This window comes from Notolepis coatsorum (genome assembly GCF_963971535.1).
Source record: "Notolepis coatsorum genome assembly, chromosome: 4".
In the NCBI taxonomy this organism is placed as follows: domain Eukaryota; kingdom Metazoa; phylum Chordata; class Actinopteri; order Aulopiformes; family Paralepididae; genus Notolepis; species Notolepis coatsorum.
The window spans coordinates 68,688,862-68,704,264 of record NC_140168.1 but is presented as its reverse complement, the minus strand read 5'-3'; the positions used below and the strand labels follow the sequence as shown (position 1 = coordinate 68,704,264).

At 46.8% G+C, this 15,403-nt stretch overlaps 1 protein-coding gene across 1 annotated transcript in view; it reads left to right on the top strand.

Annotated features, from left to right (window-relative positions):
* Positions 1–15,403, top strand: part of npr1a (natriuretic peptide receptor 1a) — a gene marked incomplete at its 3' end in the record, with an annotated part of 384,573 nt that overhangs the window by 343,492 nt on the left and 25,678 nt on the right. The window contains exons 13-14 of the mRNA XM_084312567.1: positions 1,886–1,957; positions 2,396–2,555. Coding sequence (XP_084168693.1) covers positions 1,886–1,957; positions 2,396–2,555 — 232 coding nt within the window. The remainder of the gene's footprint in view (positions 1–1,885; positions 1,958–2,395; positions 2,556–15,403) is intronic.

Here is a 15,403-nt window from a genome sequence, read left to right as displayed (position 1 = left end):
AAGCCTTCAGTCGACTCCTTCAGACATTAAGCACCCCCCACAGCCCAAATGGAATGATAAAAAAAAAAAAAAAAAAATATGCTTTATTTATTTTTATTTATTTTTTGTCGACCAATAGTCGACTAACGCAAATTTTGGCCAATTCTAGTCGACCATCCAAATCCTTAGTCGGGGACAGCCCTACTTACAGGTAAACATGAATACTGTCCTAGAGGCAGCTTACATTAAGTGTACACACACTCACACTCAGGCCCTGTCCACACGAGCGCTGGATTTAATATAACCATGATTGTATGTGCGCAGTTGCACTGTTCGGGCACACACAACCGGGGATTTGCTACACTGCAACCGCGGTCTTGAAAACCGGAGTCCAGGGTGAAGTTTTGCGGTTTTGCAGTTGCGTGTGGGCATAGCAACCGAGGTTATTCCCAGTGTTTACAGCAGAGCTGTCGCAATTATTTCCCATGTTCACGGCAGACTGTCAAACAATAGCAAGTTAGCAACCTAGCGCAGGGTAGAGAGATTGGAGCAGAGCCAGCTACACCAGTGTTTACAGCAGAGCTGTCCCAAGTAGCGTTATATGAGAATGATTGTAACAAACTTTTGTTCGAAACGTATCGTCTGTGTTGAAGAGTGTTGTGGTCGACTGATGTCTGTTGTCGCATTCCTGACCCGACCAGAGTAAAATCTGTAGCTGCGGCTAAACTAAACTCATGTGTTGTCAAGTTATTGTTATAAGGAACCCAGTCCAGACTGCATCCCCTTAACAATTGTTTGTATTGAGCCGTATTGTATTGTACCCATTCTGCAATGTGTTAAATAACGTTTGCATCCATTCATAGCGGTAACGTTACCACATTACGTTAGCATTTAAGCTATATACTATACATAGATATAGCCATTCACATTAGCATGTAGCTAACAACACCGGCGGTCTTTTGTGAGACTAAACTATCCGCTCTTGGTGGTAAATTGTGTTGCTGATGGTTTTGTTTCATCAACAAATGAGAGGCAGAACACACAGTGAATGTATCCGTTTCTTTATTGCACTTTTATTGCAGTTTCTTTCTTTGCTGAAAAATATATCCTCCGTTGACAAAATGACATTTAAAGATGGCGGCTAAACAGGAAGTGTAGTGAGCGTTCAACCTTTTCTGATTGGTTGAAATGGCCTTCATGTCTGAACAACATCGCCGCCTACTGCTTTGACATTGTACTACATGTATTGGTTTGCTGGTTTTCCAGCGGCCGTGAGTACGTGGTTATATGCGGTTGTTCACCTGTGTGGACAGAGGTATATTTTTTTCAAACTTCGGTTACATTAAATCCAGCGCTCGTGTGGACAGGGCCTCACACTCACACTCAAACACACACACACACACAAATATACACAGACATACACACACACACACACACACACACACACACAACCTTCGAACATATACTGTACACACACACAAAGACAGACACAGATTACATTGCATTGACCTCATTGTTATGACTCACACATGGTCTGAATAACAGTCAAAATATGTATTTTTATACGTTTATAAGTTAAAAGTGTGAGGTCATTGCTATCACTGTGTGTGTGTGTGTGTGTGTGTGTGTGTGTGTGTGTGTGTGTGTGTGTGTGTGTGTGTGTGTGTGTGTGTGTGTGTGTGTGTGTGTGTGTGTGTGTGTGTGTGTGTGTGTGTGTGTGTGTGTGTGTGTGTGTGTGTGTGTGTGTGTGTGTGTGTGTGTGTGTGTGTGTTCTTTGCGTGAGGATACCTTGTTCCCAGATGGGTGTGTTAAATCCTTTTCTATGTTTTATGTGTGTCTGTGTGTCTTTTTTGTCTTTATGTTTGCACGTCTGCTGTGTGTGTGTGTTTGTGTGTGTGTCCTATAGGACCTGATGGAGAGTGAGAGCATCACATTGGATTGGATGTTCAGATACTCGCTCATCAATGACATCGTCAAGGTAACGCCACTCTGAACAGTGTTCTTTATTGTCATGATAACAGTCTGAACAGTGTTCTATATCATCATATTTTGTCAAATGAATGTCTAATGTATTTATAACAAGTTGGCATGAATTTCTGCGAGGTTGAACACACACACACACACACACACACACATACACACATAGGGAAACATACACACAAGCATGCAAGCACATGCAAACACAGACACAGACAAGCATTACAAGCTGCAATAATCATTTTCTGACCACTAGAGAGTAACAAGGAGCCACTGTTTACACAACATTCATTCTCTTTCTCCAAAAAACAAAGCCAGTTTGTAGTTTTAAGAGGTTTACACGAGACAGTTTTGAGATATTTTTTCTGAGAAGGTTTGGAGTTTTGAGATGTTTATACGAGACAATTTCCTTTCAAATCTGTCCTCTCCATGTCCCCAGGGTATGAACTTCATTCACAACAGTGTGATCGTCTCCCATGGCAACCTGAAGTCATCCAATTGTGTGGTGGACAGCCGCTTTGTCCTGAAGATCACTGATTATGGCCTGGATTGCTTCAGGAAGGACAACAACATGGAGGACATACATGCCTACTACGCACGTGAGCTACACACATACACTTTCTCTCACACACACACACACACACACACACACACACACACACACACACACACACGCACACACACGCACACGCACGCACACACATGCACGCACACGCATGCACACACACACACACACACACACACACACACACACACACACACACACACACACACACACACACACACACACACACACACACACACACACACACACAGGACTTATATAACAGGAGGTGCAAATCCAGAATAATGAAAGACCCCCACCACCCCAACAACAGCCTGTTCAAGGCTCAGCTTCTTCCCCCAGGCCATCAGAACATTGAACACTGAACTCTCCACACACAAGTACACATGAGCACACACATACACACACAACACACATGCTGCAGTCACTCACACACAAACGGTCACTTTAAACAAAATGGAAAGGACACTTTAAAGGAACGAGGAAAATAAAGTTCACTTTAAGGAAATAACTGGGCCCTATTCCCCATACCTGGTTCAACTAAGTCCATCAAAAGTCCCATTATCCAGATTCAATTAACCCGATGTTTGAATCCAGGCTTTCCCTGTTCCTCGAACGCTGATTCAGTCTTGTTAATTCGAACCAGACTTGATACTCAGGATAATTGCGCGCGGCCGCCTCACCTGAAAAGACAGCAGGTGTCGATCGCAGAAATCCTGATTTTTTTAACGGCATTGATTGATTGAAAACTTTATTAACAGATTGCAGAATGGGTACAAGACAGTACGGCTCAATAGCCTCGCCGACAAGTTAAATGCATAATCTATAGGCTAATTTTAAATCCCTCATTACCCCAATCAATCAGATTATATTTCTTTAAATGTGCCTGCTGGCAGTAGGCTTAATGTAATGAATAATCGAATGAGATCTTGCTAGCGAAAATAATTAGTTCAACTCTTTCAGAATAAGTAGATAAAAACAAGCCCAAAGAGTATCTAATTTGATACGAATTATATTATGAGGATATCTGTACTGTATGCGCTCGGCTTAGGTATCATGTCCTATATAAATACATGGTTCCCAAAGTTTTCAAGGCGCGACCCCCGAAATTACGTGTCAGAGAGGCTTGGAGGGCGGCTATACAGTTTCACTATTAATCAGGTTTTAATCTGTTTCGGACATCATCCATACATGCATTGAATTGAATTGATTAACCTTTGGTTTATACCAGTGACACCTCATGTTCATCATCAGATAACAGTGCTTGAACAGATAAAAGCATTTTCTCAAATTCATTCATCAAAACGTCAAAGGCTCATTCAATTTATCAAGTCACGTCACGTCATCAAATCCGTCAAACAGCGCATCTCCTCATATATTTTAAACCCAGTTACAATATCACAATAACGTGTAAGTGACAGTGATACAATTCAACAATCCACAGATTCAGATTCCTCGTAATTCATATCCACGCATTATAAAGACGCTTCAATTTATGCTTGAATGAAACACAATCCGGGCGCTCCGTTAAGCAAATACATCCACAGTGAAGAATATGAAACTAATCAGAGCCAAACACCCGATAGGTTTCATTCATAAAAAATATCCCAGCGGGATTCACATTTGCAATGCTCCGCGTTATTAAAATAACCACATAGTGTGTGTCGCGAACACGAACGCCGTATCCGTATAACTATGACGTGCATTATTTAGGACAAAGTTAATCCTTAGGCTGAATATGATTTATTGTCAGAATTTTAGGTCTATTATTTTACATTTAAAAAAACGAAGCACAAAAACATAATTCAGAATGGTATAATGGGATCTAGACTGTGAGGATTATTTCAGGAAGGGAGCTGGCATTTCTTTGCGAGGGCATGGCCATGCAGGTTATCCAGCTAACATTAGGTTATGACTATAACCAAGTTCTGTTAGTATAGCGACGCTCGACATCACTCTCTGCACTGTCCTCGCACACGTGCACACGCACTGAATAAAGACCACAATGTACCTTTAATCCCAATATTTGTCTGACCACACCCCTATCAGCTTACCCATATAAGCAGGGGTGGGGCCACCCACTCGCCTCCTTCCCAAGCTTTCACCACAAGGCGAGATCAAGGGCTGCAGCGGCGTCGGACGCCGAGCGTCGCTATACTAACAGAACTTGGTTATAGTCATAACCTAAAGTTCTGTATCGTATTAGCTCTCGCTCGGCGTCACTCTCTGCACAAGGGAGGCCGAGCGAGAGCCATCGGCCGACAAATACACCCCGCTGAAAGCCCCCCACAACCATCATTTCTTTGCGAGGGCATGGCCATGCAGGTTATCCAGCTAACATTAGGTTATGACTATAACCAAGTTCTGTTAGTATAGCGACGCTCGGCGTCACTCTCTGCACTGTCCTCGCACACGTGCACACGCACTGAATAAAGACCACAATGTACCTTTAATCCCAATATTTGTCTGACCACACCCCTATCAGCTTACCCATATAAGCAGGGGTGGGGCCACCCACTCGCCTCCTTCCCAAGCTTTCACCACAAGGCGAGATCAAGGGCTGCAGCGGCGTCGGACGCAGAGCGTCGCTATACTAACAGAACTTGGTTATAGTCATAACCTAAAGTTCTGTATCGTATTAGCTCTTGCTCGGCGTCACTCTCAGCACAAGGGAGGCCGAGCGAGAGCCATCGGCCGACAAATACACCCCGCTGAAAGCCCCCCACAACCATCAGAACGCCCGCCGAGCGCCCCCGACCCACCCTAATGGAGGGCACCCCCCCTTTTGGGGGCTTCACGGGAGGGCGATGGACCCGACCGTGCGAAGAGGCACTCAAGCAACTCAACGCACAGGGTGAGCAGACCGTGGCTTGACCCCACGACTACACACACGCACAACCCGCATGCCACCCGGGAACGAACGGAGGAAACAACCTTGTTACTGCCCCCAGAATCACGGGGTCAAGGGCAAACCCAACCCCGTGGCAAGGCCGTAACAGCGGAGCGCGAAGGAAGACCCAGACCCACCAAAGGGACTGGACCCCCTGGAACGGGGGCCTGGAGAAGTCCATGATGCCAGCATCAAGACCCCACCAGGTGGGCACTTAGTGACCCCGCCCCCCACATCGCCAGCGTATTCGGACAAAGGCCCCTCAGCCTCCATTTAAAAAAAACTCACCCAGAGGGGTTGAGGCAGAGAAGGCTGACACGATTGGCAGACGTCATGAACGTGCAGGGGCACCCTCAACCGGTGAACCCGGGAGTTGACACTGCTCCAACACACCAGGGAATCAACCACCTTGGTGTTACCCAATGCGGCGGTTGTTCCTATAACCCCTCAAGAAAAAACTCCAAAACACACCTGCGAGTATACACCGGCTATACCGCAGTACAAGTGTTTCAGTTTTCAAAAAGGGTTAACCCAGGCCTACGGGTCGACGAAACATTACTTCGGACCGGGCCTGGCGATACGGGAAGCACAGGGTCACCAGAGGAGGTCAAAGACCACCCCAACAGGCCCCTCTTCGCCATGCGTGAGAGAAGAGTGAAAAAGAATGGAGAACCAGCCCCAAGCACACCGTACTAGGTATTCCCAGGCGGTCTCCCAACCAAGTACTAACCAGGACCAACCTGTGTAGCGGCCGAGATCCGACGAGATCGAGTGTGTACAGGTTGGCATGGCCGTAAGCCATTACGACAGTGCTGAGTAAAAAATTTACCCAACCAGGGTCTCCATAGCGCTTAACCCTGTGACACCCGGACCGACCTGGCATTTTTCCCCCTGAAAAAAGCCCAAGTCCCTCAGGGTACCAGAACAGCAGATCTGCATCCCCGGCGGACAACGGGTTCAACTGATCCGGACCAGCGTGACCAGAACCAGTCCCGTGCCCTAACCACGCCGACATGCCTACTCCAGGAGAAAGGGCAGATATGCGTGTTGATCTTAACATGAAAAGAAGGCGCCACCCAGACGTTCGGGCGAACCGCGCCCGGTGGCCCACCCCCAGGGCGTGAGACCCCTCTACATATGTTCAGATCCATTCCGTCATCATCCCCCAGACATGAACGAGAATCCGTCGATAACCAACCCAGGTCGTGGGATGTGGTCGTCGGAAGAGGAAAAACCTCCATCCCAGTTGCTCTATAAAAACGCTGTTTTAACCTCAAGCAACCAAGGCGTGCCAGTCAGTCGCCTGTTTACAGCGAGCTAGCACTATACGTGCGTCGGGACACACCCACATCAATGAACAGGCTATTTAGACCTGTCATTGAATCCCCAAGGCGCCCAGGGGAACGACAAGAGGGGTGTGACACTTCCTAACTCCAACTCTTTTTTAATAGAAAAGAAGGAAGCACCAACAGTATGTATCCCAGTCTACACAGCCGGGGGTAAAAAAATTTCACATTTTTACATCCCACCACCCTCCCATAGGAAGGAGATGGGAATCCCCAGAGAGACTTCCCACGCGAGCTGTACAGATTGAAAAGAATATATTGCACCTTGAGCCATGTAAAAAATAGTTTTTAGGGCTCTCCGGGGAAGAGGCACTGAACCCATACACACTCAATAATCGAATTGAATCGAATACATACACAATAGAATAGGACACCTTCTAGAGGGTCCACTCACCTTGACAATCTGAGGAGGAGGCTCTGTACTCTGAAGGAGGCTCCCTCACATGGAAGGAGGAGTCCGAACTCACAGAAGGCCCGAATAGGCGCTTGGTGAGGAGGAGCCCTGACCACCCCCCGAAAACAGATCCATCACATGGACCTGAACAGCACACGGAAGTCCTACCAACAGAGACGCGCACGGTGACATACTCTATGGCGGGGGAATTTCTGCGGTGCACACGCCCAATATTCCAGGCCGTGGGACCAGGAAACTCCTCCAGCTGGAGGAGCCAGCCCGCGCTGGACCTAGGCCGATAGCAGCAAGCTAACGTTCCCCAGCCTAACCTAGTAGGCCACCTAGTGATCACAGCAGGCTAGCGCCGCAGCTAACAGCTGACTGGCTAACAGTACGCCACCACTAGCACGTAAGCTAAGCAGCTATCACCTGAACGTGTACACAATGATATAACACTCACCCAGACAGGCCGCCGTTCTGAAACCCTCCTCACTTTTTAAGAGAAAAGAGAAACAAGATGTTAACACAGTTTTACAACAGTGATTTTACCACACCCGACGGAGCCAGCACAATACCCAACTGGCCTGTGTAGCTGACTTTGAACACAGATCTTCCGCTATCGAACATCTATGCCCATATCTCCTTGTGAGGGAATACTCTCATTTGGATATGAAAGAAGGGGCCTACACGGTGACAGAGAGATATCCACTCGTCCAGAAAACACAGGGATCACCAGTGTTAATGGTCGTGGCCCACTAGTTAAAACTATAATGGGCTTCAGACCAAGGTCTTCTGTCGCCTAAGAGGCTGAACAAAGGACCCTAGCCTGGGGCCGGTTTTCATAAACATTGTCAATTAGCCCCCATAGCACTAACAGACAAGTGGAGCCTGCCAGCAAAACATAACTCACCAAACCCGGAACCCACCGCTTCTCACAACAGCGGCGCGTCCTACAGCCCAGCTGTGTCTTTACCGCAACCAGCACACAGCAAGGACTGCAGTTGGAAAAGCATGTAGCGGCGCGAACTCCCAATACGAAAACCGGTGGAGGATTTTTAGAATGATCATCATCTTCCAGACACTCCAGTACGAAGACAATATCGCCGTATTTTCTCGAAAATAGTGAGAGAAAATAAAGATATGATGTCAACGTATCCTTGTTTTCCAACTCTTCTCCTACCATCACATCACTTCAAGTGTGGGGATCTACCGAGGCACTTCCTTGTGGTGAAAGCGAGAAGGAGGCGAGTGGGTGGCCCCACCCCTGCTTATATGAGTAAGCTGATAGGGGTGTGGTCAGACAAATATTGGGATTAAAGGTACATTGTGGTCTTTATTCAGTGCGTGTGCACGTGTGCGAGGACAGTGCAGAGAGTGACGCAGAGCGAGAGCTAATACGATACAGAACTAAACTTAACCCTGCGCTGGAGCAGGTTCAAACATTCTGATCTGTTGCCATAGTGATTTAGACAATCGCACGTCGGGGAACGGAAAGGTCTGGCTTCAGTCAAGTTATCCTGAAAATTATCCGGCTAATTTAGCCAGGTATGAGGAGAGAGAGAGAGACTTTTGATGTTCTTTTATTAAAACATGTCAACTAAAAACAGTCAATAGAGACACAAAAATCTCACGGCATCTTCATAAAAACAACACACACACCCACACACACACACACACACCCACAACCACCCCTACAAACTCCAAAAACCTCCTCCAGCACATAAAAACCACTTGACATTCAAATGCATATGTTCAGCCCCTCCCCCCCCACAGTACCCATTGCATTCCCCAGTCCCCAAGCACTCTCCACCCGGTCCTGCCTCTCCCTCTGGATCTCCACCATGCTCTCCTCCACAGAGTCCCTCACGATGAACTTGGTGACGACCACGTTCCTGGTCTACCCAAAACGGTGGCAGCGGTCCACACCCTGCTGCTCCGATGCAGGGTCCACGCCGGGGCCATGAGGTAGACGTGGGAGGCAGGCCAGCGGTCAGGTCAGCAGAGAGAGAGAGAGAGAGCGAGAGAGAGAGAGAGAGAGAGAGAGCGAGAGAGAGAGAGAGAGAGAGAGAGAGAGAGAGAGAGAGAGAGAGAGAGAGAGAGAGAGAGAGAGAGAGAGAGAGATTTTATAAAAAACTTTATTTTTTACTAAAAACTACACAAGATACAACAAAACGTTCAACAATAAAATACTCTACAACTCAACAAGACACAAAAACAAAAAACAAAAAAACAAAACAAACAACAAACAAACAACAACAAAAAAACAAAACAACAAAACAAACAAAAAAACAAATCAATTAGGGACAACGATGCTGAAACTGAACCAAAATGTCACTTTGAAATTTTTCCCCCATAGGGAGAGAAAAAAAAACTCTAAATGATCCAAAGTTCTGGGTGTGTCAGAGAGAGAGACACTGGATAGGCACTGTAGAAACCTTAGTCCTGAGACGAGCGTCTCTAGCTTCACCTTTCCCCTTTTGGTACAACACATCAGGCCTTTGTGTGTGGCCGACAGACTCCAGTCAAAACCGATCCCATGGATACCGACCCTCCTCCTTCAGCCTTATCATATATGCTCCTACCGTCCACCAGTCGTATATCATATGGCATCGATGATGTCGGGGGCCGGAAACAGAGCATGGGGACCGAGATGCACTCTGGACCGACATCCTCATTAGACAGGTTGTTACCCTCGCCTCCCCGTCCGAGGCCACCTTTTCCTTCCTGGTTCAGATGCCGCTCCAACCTCACCTCCCACTCCCCCGTGCGGAGACTGGCAGCCCCCAGCGACCTCCCATCAATCAGTCTGATTCGAGAGCACAAAACCCTGATGAAACCCATTCCGAACATAGGGTAGAAAGTAACCAGCAAAGTCCGCTTTACCATCATCCTCCGAGGCTGAATCAGGAAACTGTCCATTTCAGCGTAGAACGTGATGAGCCCCACAGTCATACCTCCCAACCCATGAACAAGGTAATGTGCCGGTAACATAAAAAGACGGTAGAGACAACAACCCCATGACAACTCTGATGAAAGGTTTGCCGAAGGAGTATGGCTCGGCCTTCCCATCGGGCATGAAAACGATACGCTCCGCTCCTGTCTCTGAATCCTCCATAGTCCCAGTCTTTACAAAGTTCCACAACTGTATAAGAGTACATGAGATGAACAAAAAATTTCTCAGCCTCCTTGCCCCGGTAGTGGGACACCTTGAAATGTCCAGCCCTAAGTGACAACACACCAGTCCCTCCAATAAAAAAACTCTCATTTAGAAATAAAAAAGGTAAAACAAAAAAAACAAATAAAACAAACAAAACTACACCGATTCCACTCCGTCCTCCACCGTACTAGGGTCCCGCAGCACCTTCTGCACAATCTTCCTCATCCTGTATAACTCTGTGTCAACAAAACGACCATCTCCTTTAAACCTCATATGTTTCTTTGCTGCCAAAACAAACAAATCCTTATCTGGAAAAAAGATTTCCACCTCTACTCCCTTCCTGTTCTTTGTCACCTGTAAAAACAGTTTCATTGCATCCATTGTATAGCAAGCAAGTTTCAGGATCATCGCTCCCATATTCCTCATCCCCACTCTCGCACATCTGAGACTCCACCCCCCAGACACTCCCTTGTGTACTCTGTGTACTGCTGAGTTCCTCCGTCACACCTGTCTTCTTAGCTTGAGAGCTTGACAACCCAACTACTTCAATCTTCCTCTTCTGCCTAACAACCTCCACCCCCCCGTCCCCCTCTTCCATGTCAATATCCTCTACTTCCTCCACCCTGACCCCCTCAACTAAGTCCCTCGACCCTGTTCCCTCAACAGCTACAGCCACCCCAGGCACACTCCCCTCATCACTAACCCTTCCTGCCACCACCCCCCCCCCCTCATTTTCATCCCCTTTCCCTGTCCCTTGTGTTCCAACAGGTCCACTTGCCACCTCTATAATCCTTCCTGCCACGACCCCCCCCCCCCCCCCTCATTTTCATCCCCAGCATCTTTCCCTTGTACGTCACCAGGTCAAACTGTCCCTTGTAGTACAACAGGTCCACTTGCCACCTCTGTACTCCTTCCTGCCACGACCCCCCCCCCCCCCCTCATTTTCATCCCCAGCATCTGCCCCTTTTATTTCAACAGGTCCATCTGTCTCTTTTATTTCAACAGTTCCACTCTTCACCTGGTTATCCAACGCGTCCTGGCGTACACAAGCTCCTACTACCACCCCCCCCCCCCCCCCCCCACTTTACCATCTCCACCATTCTTTCCCCGTGCTGCAATCCCAGCCGTACCCACCCCTTCCATTCCCTTTTCACTTCTATCCGGTACAATAACCTTCTCAGAAACCTCCCCACTACCCCTCATCCCCTGTCCCCCCCCCCTCAACCCCTCGATTCCCACCCCAAGCTGTTCTTCCTTTCGTTCTCGCACCTTCCCCATCACTATCCCCCCTGCTCGGCCCCTCCCCAGGGCACGCTTGTCTCTGATGCCCCTCCCTTCCACACGCAAAACAGCGCTTGTTTTGTGTCGCCGCAAAAATAATATACTCGAACCCGTCTATCAGTACTTTAAAATTAAGGTCCAACTCATCATCACGTTTGTTCATTATAATGAACGTCTGCCTTCTGTGAGAAACCACATGCTGTAATTCAGGTGCTTTAAACCCCGAAGACATCTTCTTCAATGGAGATACTATCTTCCCAAACCTGGCGAGTTCCCTCAATATAAGCTCATCGCCCACCAACGGAGGAACGTTTGATAACGTCACCTTTTTGGCCGGTGTTGTGAGCGGCATCACAGACACAAAAGTATCATTTATGATCAAACCATCCGTTATCAATCGATTCACTTTACTCAAATCATCCACAAAGAACACAACACCCCCATTCATCCTTGCCGCTGACTTAACGGCCGGAGCGCCTACTATTTTCGCAACAGCGAGACTACAGTCCTCCACTGAACACGGAAAAGCCGGCGAGACCTTGAAACCATGTTTCCTGGTCAAACGCGCAAAGTCCATTGTCACCGTGACAGCAGACACCTGCCCAGGCGAACACCGACAACGCTACCAGCTCACCACCAACACACAACCAGTCAAATAAACTACAGTCTAATTCACATTTTGACAAACAACATAAAGATAGGAAAAGTTTAGAAAGACTCACGCGTTCCCCAAACTCTCGGCAGCACCCACACTCAAACCACCCGCTCCACCATCCACACGCATGCGCAGAGAGAGAGAGAGAGAGAGAGAGAGAGAGAGAGAGAGAGAGAGAGAGAGAGAGAGAGAGAGAGAGAGAGAGAGAGAGAGAGAGAGAGAGAGAGAGAGAGAGAGATCCAATAAAACAAGGTTGTTTCTCAGTCTCTAAAAACACATAAATCCCAGGTAAGTGCATACATGTGCCGTGCGCATGCATGAACATGCCACATATATGCACGATTTCACGTATGCTCTATACACGTAGAGCCCTGCATAGCACGTTCAAGTTCAAGTTAACATGCAAACCCATCTGTAGGAAAATAAACAGCTGCCTACCTGTCGCTGTCAGTGAGATCCCTGGCCCTGTTTTGCTTTGCTAAGCTCCGTTATCTGGTGGCTTTTAGTTGGTCACTTTAAGCTGCACACCGGAGCATCTTTTAATCCAGCTGTTTGCTGTTCTCTGATATTTTCTGACATTTCGTTGATGCGTCGCTCGACACTTCGAGCTGACATGGGGATATCTTTTATCCTTGATTTGATTGTCTCTTTGTTTGGCAAGCCTTCAAACAAAACATCTGAGCTACAGAGAAAAGCCTCCTTGATATACTCGCCATCAGTGAATGGCTTTCCACATTTCGCAATGCAATGAGCAATGCGATAGCTTGCTTCAGTTGCATGTTTTTTAGCAGTCGTGAACACTTTGAGGGTGCTGGCTTGCTTTCCATACCTGGCCACGGCACGTTTAATCGATTCTGCCTTATCCGCCTGATCTTTGAAACTTTTTTGATGCTTCGTCTCAAAATGGCGTTTAACACTGACGTTCTGCAAACTACATTTTCTAAACATAAAGTACACACAGCATGGTCCTTCTGACACACAAACCTATAGTTGTCTGTCCACAAGGGCTGGAATGCCCGAATTTCCTTTGCTTTAACTTTCTTAGCTGGCGGGGTTGCCATCATACAGAATGCAACCGCGGCACTGTGATTACCTGGGAACTGCCCGCGGGCGCGGGAGGCCAGCTGACTGCTGACAGCTGAGCACCATGGGAACAGCTGTATAGCTGTCATAGGGTTGTGCAAAACAGTCGACATTTATCAAGTTTTCTTGGAAAATGTTCTATTTCCACACGTAAGCACAGAATTTAGAATGTGTGCACGCACAAAAAAAAAGGGATTTATCACACGTGCGTACACAGGTCCTACGCACAGTTGTCTTGATAAATATCACCTTGCTCCTAAGCTGGAGCTCGTGCACTGTTTTAAGTATTTGCATACCAGAACCGCCCTGATTAACCATATACGGTAATGGAACACCCCCATGAAATGTGGAAAAGTGGACTAAGCCGAGGGAAGCGTGTTGTACACGGTGATGTCGGATATTATATCTATTAACTTCCTAAAAGACCATTGCTGCCTGGACACCGCAAACACTAATAAAGACCATTAACCACTGTTTTGCCGTTGCCCGTTGGTGTCATTAATGCATGCTGGAATAAGAATGCCTTTCTTCATTTATTTTTAATATTAATAATTATTATAATACAATAAAAGACAGCTCCGTCTTTTAATACACATATATTGTACAGTAACGTCAAATAAATACTACAGTCCCCGCTGAAATAAAGGTTCTGCACGCACATACCAGCAGTGATCTACAGCATAAAAGATAGCCACTTTATAATACTATTCTGAGTAGATAATTCATCTGTATCGCAACAGAGTCACGGATCTGGTCGGGGCAGGTAGCATTATGTCGGGAAAATCTTTATGAAATAAACAAATGTGAATTAAAGAATTTAAAAACAAAGTTTAGCATATTAAATCGTTTTATAAGCTTTCTGAGTAGATAATTCATCTGTATCGCAACAGAGTCACGGATCTGGTCGGGGCAGGTAGCATTATGTCGGGAAAATCTTTATGAAATAAACTAATGTGAATTAAAGAATTTAAAACGAAGTTTAGCATATTAAATCGTTTTATAAGCTTATAGCTTTTTTCGTGCTGATTTGCTGCAGAGCCGGAGAGCAACTCTCAGGGCCAAGATAGCACTTATACTATTTTGAGAGAGACAGCAGAGAGACAGACAGCAGAGAGACAGACAGACAGACAGACAGACACTGTTCCTGTGTGTGTGTGTGTGTGTGTGTGTGTGTGTGTGTGTGTGTGTGTGTGTGTGTGTGTGTGTGTGTGTGTGTGTGTGTGTGTGTGTGTGTGTGTGTGTGTGTGTGTGTGTGTGTGTGTGTGTGTGTGTGTGTGTGTGTGTGTGTGCGTGTGCGTGCGTGCGTGACTCTAATAGTAGAGACTCAGCCCCCCCCCCCCCTCTGGACCACCTCCTAGTAGAGACTTCTCTAGGAAGAAGACGAAGATGAGGATTAAGGCGAGACACTGCAGGTGAATAGGCAAATATACTTTTTTTGTTGATTTTGAGATTTTGTTATATTTTGTCTTCTATGAAACTAGTGACAATAAAACGTCAATAACACACATTTAGTTGTTTATTTTACTTCATTTTGCCTTATTGCATCCATAAATGTCCACATATTTAATGGGGAAGTGACTCATTTGCATATATAAACATACATTTCAGAAAACTTGTCTCTACTAGGAGGTGGTCCAGAGGGGGGGGGGGTCTCTACTGGGAGGTGGTCCAGAGGGGGGGGGGGGGTCTCTACTAGGAGACTAGTGGTCACACACACACACACACACACACACACACACACACACACACACACACACACACACACACACCACACACTGTGGAACAGTGTCTATCTGTCTGTCTGTCTGTCTGTCTCTCTGCTGTCTGTCTCTCCGGCTCTGCAGCTGGACTTCTCAAATAAGCACGGAAAAGCTTTTAAGCTTATAGCTCCAATTTGGGTCCCAAATTGCGGTACAAATGAAGGAGGTGTCTTGGGTAGTGGACTCTAGTTAATATTATGTTCTCTCTGCAATTAGACTGCCCCTCATTCATTCATTCATCCCTATCTGATGCTATCTCTGAAAACAGTTCCTGCGAGCGCAGTCAGTGCACCCGATAACGCTATATATATAAACC